General features: G+C 40.1%; 1 protein-coding gene across 3 annotated transcripts in view; it reads right to left on the reverse strand.

Moving 5' to 3' along the window:
* POU2F1 (POU class 2 homeobox 1) overlaps positions 1–13,138 on the reverse strand; it is a 182,551-nt gene that overhangs the window by 61,027 nt on the left and 108,386 nt on the right. For all 3 annotated transcript variants that reach the window (XM_086693451.1, XM_086693452.1, XM_025926269.2), the window contains one exon: positions 11,663–11,728. In XM_086693451.1, coding sequence (XP_086549577.1) covers positions 11,663–11,728 — 66 coding nt within the window. The remainder of the gene's footprint in view (positions 1–11,662; positions 11,729–13,138) is intronic.

Below are 13,138 nucleotides of genomic sequence, written 5' to 3' on the forward strand. Positions count from 1 at the left end.
AGACCCAGGGACCTGATTCCGGGTGGTCTGGTTGCAGAGCCCGAGCTCCTAACCACTGTGCTGTACAACCTCTCACAGTTTCTGTTCAGAGTGGCCTACATTCATCATTCCCCTTCTTCAGTCATTCACCTCTCTAGCCACAGCGATTTCTTTCTCTACCACTTACCCAAAACCATTTAACAGGCCCCCTAGTAATGACTAACCGTCAACTGCAGAGGTCACAGTTTAAGCTTCCCCCTGTCTTGACCTCTCCGCAGGACCTGACTACACCAGACACCAGTTCCCCGCACGCTGCTGTCTGCTTCACTGCTGAGCTCCACGGTTGCCCATCACCGTCCAGCAGACGTTTGTTTCTGTGACGATGGAAAGGTCACCTGTATGTGCTACCCAGTATGGTAGCCTCTCACCACACGTGGCTCCCGAGCGCCAGAAGTGGGGCCGGCATGATGGAATCTGCAACTTAATTTAATTGTAACCTTGACAGCCGTACGCAGCCGTGGCCGTCCTCCCGGATGGTGCAGGGCCCCTGCACGGCTCCTCTTCCTCTGCCAGCCCGTTCGGCGCCGTGGAAGACGTGCGTCCTTGGTTCTTTTCCAGGCTCGCTCCACTCTCTTCCCAGCAGTGTGTTCCTGCTGAGTACTCCCACTCCTACGTCAGCAGCCGGGTTTCCTTCCTAGCCCCAGCGTCAATTGTGCGCTTGTTGGCCTGCAGGCACCACGAGGCACCCCCCATGCAACACTTTCAGAACTTAACGCATCACCTCATTGTCAAGTCTACTCGCAGCTCAGGCGGTCCCTGCTCCAGAGAATGGCACTACATCTATCCCGGTCCCAGGCCAAACACAGGCACTCGAGTTCCTTCCTGCTTCTTTCACTCCCTCTCCATCTCCTCTCCTCCTCCCACATATGCTCATTAAATCCGACCCCTTGTTTCCACTGCCGCTGCTCTACGCCTGAGTTCCATACAATGGATCTAACTGAAGGAGTAACGATTTTAGCTCTCTTGCTTCAAGTAAGACGTAAAGTATAACAGGGCTAGAAAATTCTTTTATACTTGTTGGGAAAAAAAAAAAAAGCCCACAAAAAATTAACATGACAGGAAACAAAACTGCCCTCTAAGGGAGGAAGGAGAAAATTATTATTATAAACAATCCCACAATCTCTACCTAAAGGGGCCTTTTAGCAATAAATCCTCTTTCATTAATGTTCCAAATTTCTATTGGGAGTGAATAAAAACGAAATGGATACTACCTTTAAAATTCTGTATTTATTCTTAGGTTATCTCTTGGCAAAAGGATCGATCCTTCCTTCCTTCCTTTATTTATTTAATTTTTATTTTTGAGAGAGAAAGAGAGCTGGGGAGAGTGGCCGAGGGGGGAGAGACAGGCTCTTTAAGCAGGCTTCATGCTCAGCGTGGAGCCCGACATGGGGCTCAATCTCATGACCCTGGGATCATGACCTGAGCCAAAGTCACGAGTTGGATGATGCTCAACCGACAGACTCTGGGTTTTGGCTCAGGTTACGACCTCACAGTCTGTGAGTTCGAGCCCCGCTACTAGTGCAGAGCCTGCTTGGGATTCTCTCTCTCTCTCTGACCCTCCCCTGTTCATGTGCTCTCTCTCTCTCTCTCAAAATAAAAAAATAAACAAACTTAAAAAAATAGTCTTGAATTAAGATTTGAATTAAATGCCACTTAGCGTTCTCACAGCTTCAGTAATTATAGCTCCCTGCTTCATACACCAGAAACAAAAAACAAACAAAACCCCCAAAATTCCAACATGCACCAATGGGGCAGGGCCAGGTCAAGTTTCTCAAAATGCAATGGTCAGAATATTCTAGAAGCCATATCCTGTAACCGGTATCTATCAAACCAAACACCAGAGGAAGATCCATCTTTACTACAGGCATTTGCTTTTCGCTTCTAGACCACAAGCACACTGTATACCCTCCACCTGAGGCTCTCTAGAAGTGCTGCAGCCAGTTTGACTGACCCAAGGAACTGCCCACTAGTTAAAACTTGAGGAACTCCAAGGAGGAACTCCAAGAAAAACCCATATTGGTACTTCCACCGTCAGGCTTAGATAAGACCACTTTGGCCAGTACAGAATGTAGTCTACACAGTAAAACACATAATAAATTTAAAATAATAATGACATGACAAAAACAGTAAGAATATCGGAAACGGCCCCTGGATAAACGTAAGTTCAAAGGGAAAATAGTCCTTTGGAGTCTGAAATCTGCTACTGCTCTACCATTTTGATGAGAACTTTATGGGAGGCCTGTTCCTCAGCGGATTTCTGAGGCTTCTCTGAAAAAACTGTATTTCCTCTGGAAATGTCTTCCAAAACTCATGCTGGTTGAAGATTTCAAAATTCTTCAATTACTATGAAGAACAGCAGGTATATTTACTGGTGCCCTGGTCTTTCAGGATCCTTCTCTTTATCTTGGAGGAAACGATATTTGCTCAGGCTCTCTTACGAATATAATTCCCTAATATCAGCTCTGGCACTAATAAATCCCACAGAACAAATATATCCCTGGTTGCTAGAAACTTCTGATAAAATGTTTTTGGAATGCAACTTCACAGATGTATACCGGGGTGCATTAATAAATTATTTGGTCTCTTTAGTTGCGAAAAGCTCTTGACATTACCCTGGGGGAAAAAAATCACCTGAATGAAAATTCAGGTAAATGACGACAGAGCTGGGGAGCTGTAGCTCTACCATAACACAGTTCACTGACCACAAACACATAATCAACAAGTGAGTCAGTTGCTTTGAAATAAGTTTTAATAGTTCAAAGCAATTAAATACTATCAAAAAAATAATGTCTTATATTTAAAAAAATTTAAATCTAATGTCATTTTTACCTTAATTATAAAACATAACTACAATAAGCCAATGGTAAGTCTTCAAAGATAACAATAAGCCAGTGGTGACGGTGATGGCTGCACTGGAAGTCTGAAGAACTGGAACACTGTCTAATTCCGAGGATGACCAGTGATAAAGGATCTAGAAGTCATATGACATGATGGAAGAAAACCTGAAGGGACCAGAGAACTTCCGGCCAATCTATCTCCTCTTCATTTTACTGCTTCCTCATGCCAAGCATATACACCATCACTACCATCACATTTAAATCCCGTCCAGGCCTCAAAATCCAGTCGAAGCTCCACTTTCTACAAAGCCCTCGTGACCCGCCCCCAGCTAGAAACAAATTCTCCCACGTTGATGTCTCATGGACCGTGGCATACTTCTTATGAATCTTCGATTACATTTTCATCATATTTTCTGGTTGGAGATGTTTATTGAGAACAAAATCAATATTTTATTTAGCTTTGGTGTTCTTACAGTGTCTTGCACAAGGAAGACAAAACATAAGGAACAACACAGCTCAAAAGGATAAGAGAATGGCTCTGCTCACGTTTATAGATACGTGTGACCTTTGTAAAGGGATCAAACATCTCTGAGTCTCCATTCCCTGATCCATAAAAAGAGAAAAATAGTGCCTCATATCACTGTTACAAGGATTAACTGACACAATCTATACAAAGTGCTTAACACACCTAGTAAATACTTACTGATAGCCCTTATTGTAATATTACGGTATAAATTATTAGGCTATAATAAATTATAATATTTTATAATAAATTAGCACTTTAAAACAAACGTCAAGTAAATGGAGGAGACTTAAAATATGGCAGTGACTTCCAGAAGAGCTTTCTTTCTTTTTTTTTTTTTAAGTTTATTTATTTATTTATTTTGAGAGAGTGAGCAAGAGCACAAGTGGGGAAGGGGCAGAGAGAGTGGGAGACAGAATCCCAAGCTGGCTCCACACTGTCAGTGCAGAGCCTGACACGGGGCTCGAACTCATCAATTTTAAGACCATGACCTGAGCTGAAATCAAGACGTGGGGGCTTCATGGGCTAAGCCACCCAGATGTCCCAGAAGAGTTTTCATGTTTTAAAAGGTTTGGAAAATCATTTCAACCTTTATTACTCCTAAGGGCAGAATTCAAAAGAATATAGGTAACAGGGCTATACAACAGAATAAGATGCATCAGAAATTACTATTCCCGGGGCCTTGGGTGGCTCAGTCAGTTGAGTGTCCAACTTCATCTCAGGTCATGATCTCACAGTTCGTGGGTTCAAGCTTCACATCAGGCTTTGTGCTGACAGTGAGGAACCTGGTTCGGATTCTGTCTCCCTTTCTCTCTGCCCCTAGCCTGCACAAGCTTTCTTTCTCTCAAAAATAAACATTTGAAAACAAACAAACACTACTATTCCCTGTCAGTGGATGAGCCCAGGCACAGGGTAGATGACCATTTGTTAGAAGTACTGATGAAAGAAGTTTGCTGATCAAAACTGAGCAAGACTTTAAAATGTGTCCAATATTTCTAACATCAAAAAAAAATTCTTTGGTTGTTTCTACTCATGTTTATAAAACTTAATACAATTTTTTGACTTTTTCAATTGCTATCTATACCACAGTTGATCAGATTTAATTCAGAATAAAGTAGTGTATGAGGCAGAACAATGGCCAAAGAGGTCTACAAGCTAATTCCTAGAAGCTATGAACAGTTACCTCACACAGCAAGAGGATTTTACAGATCTGATTAAAGGTCTTGAGATGGCAAGATTATGCTCAAGTATGTGGGTAATCATAACGTTCCTTATAAGAGGAAAGGGAGGGGGTGCCTAGATGGCTCAGTCCGCTAAAAGTGTCTGACTCTTGATCTCAGGGTCTTGAGTTCAAGCCCTATGTTGGGCTGCATGCCCTACGTAGAGGCGGAGGTGGGGAAAGAGGAAGAGGGGGTCAGTGAGAGAGAAGATGTGATGATGGAAGCAGGAGTCAGATGGACAGACTGAAAGGCCTGAAGAGACCTCACTTCCAGCGTTGAAGACAGAGGACGATGCCACAAATCAAGGAATGTAGGGGGCCTACAGAAGCTAGAAAAGGGAAGAAAGTGGATTCTCTATAGAGCCTCCTGAAGGAATGCAGGCCTTACAACACCCTAATTTTAGAACTCCTAACATCCAGAACTGTAAAGATAATAAATTTGTGTTGATTTACTCAACAATTTTACTACTAGTTATATCCTCCAAAGAACTGAAAAACAGCGACTCTAAGATACTTGTGCACCAACGTTCACTGCAGCTGTAGCTAAAAGGTGAAACAACCCAGCCGTCTATCAATAGACAGAGAAATAAAATGTGGAATATGCACACAATGGAAGATTATTAAGCTACACATGCTATAACATAACGAACCTTGAAAATATGCTAAATGAAGCAAGTCAGACACAAAAGAATATTGTATGATTCCACTTCTATAAAGTATCTAGAAAGACAGAAAATAGATTAGAGGTTACCAAGGGCTGGGCGGAGGAAGAAATGAAGAGCTATTGCTTCCCCTAGGGGAAATATCCTTGGCAGTATCCTTGTCCAATATAAGAAATATCATTATTTACTATAATGTATAGTACTAATATGTACTATACTATAATTATACTATAATGTATGGTATTAATGTACTATAATATAACTAAATTATTCTGGCAAAATAATCCAATCTTCCATTTTCTTCACTCATGATCTTGGACTTTTTAAGTGAGGCTATGAAAAGGTTATAGAACCTATTGGCTAGATAAACAACACATTTGTTTTCTTTAAACTAAGCCTGGGGGTGTCTGGGTGGCTGGTGATCCATGAGTTCAAGCCCCGCGTCGGGCTCTGTGCCGACAGCTCAGAGCCTGGAGCCTGCTTCAGATCCTGCGTCCCCCTCTCTCTCTGCCCCTCCCCTACTCACGCTATCTCTCTCTCTCTCTCTCTCTCTCTCTCTCAAAAATAAATAAGTGTGGGAAAAAACTAAAAAAAAAAAAAACAAAAAAACAAAAAACTAAGCCTGACCCCCCCTCCCCAAAGTTTATTAATCTTATTTGTTTGTTTGTTTATTTATATCAGTTCCTTAAAGGTAACTATGTCAAAATTCATTCACTGTACTCCATAAATGAACAGTTCTGAATTAAGTTCCCTTATCTGTAAAACAGGCATACTACTTACCTGATAGGAATATCTTAACAATTGTGATGTAAAGCATACCTAATAAAGCAACGAGCCATGCATACCTAGTAACATTTCAACACATTTTAACTGCTGCCAGTATTTTTACTACCATCCTTGCTTTTCTCTTAAATACCCACTTGAACTACTTTAACGATAAGTGAAAAGGATGAAGCAATTTGAATTTGAATTATTCTTCATTTTCCTTTTTCCTGCCACCTCGATGTTCTGTCATTCTTCAATCCTATCTTCTCCCCAGTTGCAGAAAAAGGGACACATCTCTTTCCAGTGTCAAAGTGTATCCTCCACTCTGTACTTGTGAGCCTAGCTCTTCCCCCTACCTTAGTCCCATCAACTGTTTTTCTGTCTTCAGCCTCTTTCTCTCTTGTGGTTCCTTCCAGCTGGCCCATAAACCTACTCAAATTTCCTCAATTGGAGGAACAGTATTGGAAGTCCTAACCTGAGGAATTAGGCAAGAAAAAGAAATAAAAGGCATCCAAATTGGACACAAAGAAGTAAAACTGTCACTGTCTGGGGATGACACGATTCTACATCTAGAAAACCCTAAAGACTCCTCCAAAAACTGTTAGAACTAATAACTGAATTCAGTAAAGTAGCAGAATACAAAAATCAATATATAAAAATCTGTTTTGTCTTTATAACTGACAACAAACTATCAGAAAGAGAAATTAAGAAAATAATCCTATTTATAACTGCATCAAAAAGAATAATATACCTAAAAGTAAATTTAACCAAGGAGATGAAAGACCTATGCGCTGAAAACCACAAGACAGTGATGAAAGACGCTGAAGAGGACACAAATAGATGGAAAGATCTTCTGTGCTTATGAATTGGAAGAATAGTGTTAAAATGCCAATATTACTCAAACTAATCTACAGATTCCATGCAATCCCTATCAAAATCCCAATGATATTTTTCACAGAAATTGTTTCTGTGAATAATCCTAAAATGTGTATAGAACCACCAAAGAGCCTGAACAGCCAAAGCAATCTTGAGAAAGGCTACAGCTAGAGGCATCACACTGCCTGACTATAAACTATATTACAAACCTATAATCATCAAACCAGTATGGTATTGGCGTAAAAACAGACACAGAGATTAATACTGTTGATCTGTACTACTGCATAGAGAGTCCAGAAATAAACCCAGGCACATACGGTCAATTTATGACAAAATATAGAAAGGACTTGTGCAACTCAATAAAGAAAAAAAATCAATCTGATAAAAACGGGCAATTTTCCCAAAGAAGACATACGGATGGCCAACAGGTACATGAAAAGATACTCAACATCACTAATCATCAGGGAAATGCAAATCAAAACCACAATGAGATACCCCCCATACCTGTCAGAATGGCTATTATCAAAAAGACAAGAAATAACAAGTACTCGTGAGGATGTACAGAAAAGGGAACCTTAGTGCACTGCTGGTGGGAATGTAAATTGGTACAGCCACTATGGAAAACAGCATGGAGGATCCTCAAAAGACTAAAATAGAACTACCAGCAATTCCCCTTCTGGGTATTTATCGGAAAACACAAAACAAAACAAAAACAGTAATTAGAAAAGATATGCACGCTCATGTTCACTGTAGCACTATTCACAATAGCTAAGATATGGAAACAACCAGTGTCCATCCGTGGATGAATGGATAAAGAAAGTGTGGTTATATTCACACAATGGAATACTCTTCAGCCATAACAAAGAATGAAGTCTTGCCATTTGTGTTAACACGAATGGACGTGGAGGGTATTATGCTAAGTGAAGTAAGTCAGAGAATGACAAATATCGTATGATTTCACTTATAGGTGGAATCTAAAAAGGAAAACAAACAAAACAAACCTCATAGATGCAGAGAACAGGCTGGTGGTTGCTAAAGGGGAGGGTGACTGGGTGGTGGGTGAACAGGGAGAAGAGGGTCAAGAGGTACAAACTTCCGGTCAGAAAATAGTAAGTCATGGGGATGTAATTACAGCACAACGACTATATTCAACAATACTGTATTGCATATTATGTAACTTTACATGGTGACAGGCAAAATTAGACTTATGTGGTCATCATTTCACAGTGTATACAAATATTGAATCATATTGTACACCTGAAACTGATGTAACGTTATATGTCAATTAGACCTCAATTTAAAAAAATAGCCATGGTTCATGATTTCGAGCCCCGCAATGGGCTCTGTGCTGACAGCTCAGAGCCAGGAGCCTGCTTGGAATTCTGTGTCTCACGCGCTCTCTGCCCCTCCCCCACTCATGCTCTTTCAAAAATAAACATTAAAAAGAAAAAAGTATTCCAAATCCAAGAAAATGTGAGACTTTAGTTTTATTATAATTTATTATAATGCTAATTTAGCTATTATTATATTTTCAGTGGTTTTTTTCCACTGAAAACTTTACTTATTCAGTTAGCAAAAACTAAAAATGCATACACCCTTTACAATGAAACAATCTGCAGGTCTGTTTGCTTTAAAAAAATTTTTTTTTAACGTTTATTTATTTTTGAGACAGAGACAGAGCATGAGCAGGTAAGGAGCAGAGAGCGAGGGAGACACAGAATCTGAAGCAGGCTCTAGGCTCTGAGCTGTCAGCACAGAGCCCGATGCGGGGCTCGAACTCACGGACTGCGAGATCATGACCTGAGCCAAAGTCGGACGCTTAACCGACTGAGCCACCCAGGCACCCCTGTTTATTTTGCTTTTAAATAAAATTCAATTTGTAAGCATGTAATTGTCTGAATAAATTATAATTCCGTATCTAATATAGTGAACATGGTAATTTAATAGGCAAACTGGAACTCAAATATATTTTTATATTCCTGAGCTAACAAACTGACATCAGTAGGAGATACTAAGAACGTAGTGATAGGCCCTTAACATTTCAGAAATTGACATTCGGGGTTTTAGTTATCTTTAAGTGCATGTAAAAGTCCTTAACATGGAAGTAATTTGCAATTTTACAAAGGCAACAATGCCGAGTTTTAGAGACATTAAAAAGTAAAACTCTAGGGGCGCCTGGGTGGCGCAGTCGGTTAAGCGTCCGACTTCAGCCAGGTCACGATCTCGCGGTCCGGGAGTTCGAGCCCCGCGTCGGGCTCTGGGCTGATGGCTCAGAGCCTGGAGCCTGTTTCCGATTCTGTGTCTCCCTCTCTCTCTGCCCCTACCCCGTTCATGCTCTGTCTCTCTCTGTCCCAAAAATAAATAAACGTTGAAAAAAATTAAAAAAAAAAAAAAAAAAAAAGTAAAACTCTATACTGATACTACTCAGTTCTATGAGTCTACCCACCATGCATTGCAAATATACAAGGCAGGAAATTCATGAGACTGTTTTAGTAATTGCTACAGCTAGAATTTATCTTATATATAGCTCTGAAAATAGTTTTAATCCTGAATATATACAAAGAAATGCTTAAATTTTCTGTTTTATTTTATTGCAATTCATGGGAGAAACCAAATACAGGGTGTAAATCCTCACCCTGCATTTATTTCCTGACTGATTTTGTGCTTCAATTTCCTATTCCCTAACTTACAGTGTTGTCATTAAGAACTCAAATTGAAATCAGGTAATAAGTCCAGTGCTTAAGATTTTTAAAAACATGTCATCAGGGGATTATTAAATGTTGGTGCTCAATAAATGGTAGCTACTGAAACGTCTATTATTAGTGGTGGTTTCGCAAGGAATCTGACGTAGAGACCTTTTCAGTGTTCTCCAATCATTCTGAGTCTGTTTCTCTTCGTTGAGAAATACATGCTTCTTTGGAGCTGTTCTTTGCTTTTTTTTGAGACAGAGAGAGAGCATGAGTGGAGGAGGGACAAAGGGAGAGAAAGAGAGCGAGAGAGAGAGAGAGAGAGAGAGAGAGACTCGTAAACAGGCTCCATGCTCAGTGTAGAGCCCGACGTGGGGCTCGATCTCACGACCCTGGAATCATGACCTGAGCCAAAATCAAGAGTCAGATGCTTAACCCAATGAGTCACCCAGGCGCTCTTGAAGCTGTTCTTTAGAGTGCCTTGCACACTCTCTCCTAATGTCCTAAGGGATCGACTGCCTTGTTTCTATGCAGACAAGTCCCACACTTAAACTAAATGGAGAAAGCACTCGCAGATGGACCCGTGCTACACAATAATGCAAGACAGGGCCCAGAGGACAGAGGAACAGCAAAAATGAGACTGGCCGACAATCCAGACAGAATGGTGTACCTCCTCGGGAGGTACTAGAGCAGTCCACGTGGCTAGCCTCAGAGTATTTTGAATGACGTGTTCAATATAACAGGAAGTCCCATGGCTCAGTTTCACATAAAGAGACAGGTATCCTTTAGAGATTAGAAGACTAACAAGTATCTCCAGGTATAGAACAATTTACAATGAAAGATATGTAGGCAGGAACTACATACTGGTTCAACTCATCTACTTCAAATTAAACGATGGTGGGGCCAGCAGGGGTGGGAAACAAAGACAGTTTCTAGGAGGGACTCACATTCTCACTATCTCCCGTAGTAGGTCGTTTTTTAAATGGTGGTCAAAGAGGCAACCCTCTCTGCAAGTGAAAACCTAGTTTACCTTAGGAACTATTACTTTCTGTGTATTCCTGCCCACAATTCCCTTCTTTACATGGCTGAGTATTTCAATTTATGCCTTTACCAGAAACTGGGGAAGTCCCTGTGCCATCTCTGGCAGATGATAAAAACACACGGGTCAACGTCCTTTCAGCAATGTGATAAATTAAAGAGTTTGGGCTGTGGAGACATTCTATACGGATTTACCACACAGTACAAATTTTTTAAAATGACCAAATAAAGAACGTATTAGAAACAGGTATGTGTTTTTAACTATCTATCTACTGACACTAGCATAACTTCAATATAATTTATACTGAATGGGGGTGGGTGGGTAATATTTACTGTTTTGATTAACACCTGTAGCAAGAGCAACTTTTTACTGAACGGTTACTGTGTAGCTGGCTCTGTGCTTAATCCATTTCCTTTACTACTCACAACGACCTATGAAATATATTGTCCCCACTAAATAAAGTTAGGAAACTGCCTTAAGGTCCAAAGCTAATGAGTGACAGGGGGTGCCTGGGTGGCTCAGTTGGTTGAGTGTCTGACTCCGGCTCAGGTCATGATCTTGCAGTTGACGAGTTTGAGCCCCATGTCGGGCTCTGTGCTGACAGCTCAGAGCCTGGACCCTGCTTCGGATTCTGTGTCTCCCTCTCTCTCTGCCCCTCCCCTGTTCACACCCTGTCTCTCCCTCTCTCAAAAATAAACAAGCATTAAAAAAATTTTCAAAGCTAGTAAGTGACAAATCCCTAATTCATACCCAGAACCACCTGACCCTAAAGGACTATTCTCTCAACTGCTTTATAGTTCCTCTGATAAACAGCAACAAACATGAAGCAATCTGAAGAAACTAAATAGTCTTAAACAAATACAATACCAGCTCCTGCAAGCACTAAATGATCTTTGACAACTCAATACTCAAATTGGTTTTTATTTGCCAAATAGGAGTCACAGTTAAGTGGGAAGTTTCTTCTGGTAACGTTATTAGATCTAGTTAAAAGGTGGGTGTGGGGAGGGTCTCTTACCTGTGTTGCCATCTCCACTCTCCATAGACGGTTTACTGGTTTCTGACGGATTATTCATTCTTGAGTCTGCAATGAATCAGAGGTGAATGAGGTTTTTTAAAAATTGGGGATGTGGTTAGGGAGGCAAAAGTGTGGCAAAGGAAGGGTTTAAGAATACTGACTGATGTTACAGTCCTACAGTTCAAAGACAGGCAGTGTCATCACTAAAACATTGGAAATTATCGTGAAAGTTTATCTGAGAGAAATTCTGGACTTCCCTTAACCCTGATGCAATCCACAAATAAACTGTCTTTCTAAAGAATTTTAACATTCTTCTAACAAAGACAACAGACATCTAACTTGAAAAAAGTTATAATAGAATTTGACATGTAAAAGAAGTAAATATAATACAAAGCATAAAATACGTTAAAGAAACAAAGCTGGGGCAAAGTGCCTTACAAAGTAAAACACGTTATTCTCAAAATTTTCTTTTTCCATAAGCAAAGGTATTTGTTAATCAAACCAAAACAATCTGTTGGTAATCTTCATAACAGGCTGGCAGTAACTCAACCTAGCAGAATAAAAGGAAAAGGTGTCTAAGAAAAATATCTCCGTATTTACTCCCCATCCAGACAAACTAACCATGTGTTAAAGTAAGAATATGTCAAATTCATACCTCAATCATAAACCACTACAAGAAGCTGTATCACAAGGCGTAACAGATATATCTAACGATTTCAAAATTGAATCACAACCACACCCCTCTAAAAATTATACTACCTATCTGATATCACATATGAACCTGCTGACATGGGTTTATTTCCCTAAGGGTTATCTCTTTAATGAAGGTTTTCACAGTAGAAAGTTTTCAGCAAGCAATATTAGGTATCCCAGAACAGCTGCAAGACACAAGAACAAGTCTGCTTTTCTCCCGCCTTTTCAATAGAGTAAAAACCAAATATACATTTAATATATACCTTATTCTATTTCTACTGTAAACCCAAACTTTGCATATTTGTAATTAACTGAGTTTACTATCCAGCAAGTTCCCCCTTTTCCCCTACTGGGCTAAGAATCACTTAACTCTAATTATTAGGTGAGAATAAATAAATAATGTGATATTTGATTTTTTTTTTTTTTACTGAAAAGTACATTTTGTCATCCATTTCAATGTTTAACTAGGAAATCAAACAATCATCACAAGTCCCAACCATGCTGTCCACGGTTGCTTTATCCAAATGCGTAAGTGACGAGAAAGAACCAAGAGTCCTCCTGCCATAAATTTCATCTCCAGCCTGGAAGCCGTGTAATAGTTTTTCTAGTAAGTTTTTAAAACAGATGCTGGTCTTATGGTTTTAGGCAGTTCTAGCACATCTTTGGTTTTTCCCTCTGATGTGTGAAGGATTCAAATTCATATTCTGTGGTCATAAATGAGACTAGTTCTACAATTTCCTCACCCTTACTGTCCAGAAAAATTTAAATGTCACCAAAGGCATA

This window comes from Puma concolor, chromosome E4 (genome assembly GCF_028749965.1).
Source record: "Puma concolor isolate L17-30 chromosome E4, mPumCon1.1.hap2, whole genome shotgun sequence".
Lineage (NCBI taxonomy): Eukaryota > Metazoa > Chordata > Mammalia > Carnivora > Felidae > Puma > Puma concolor.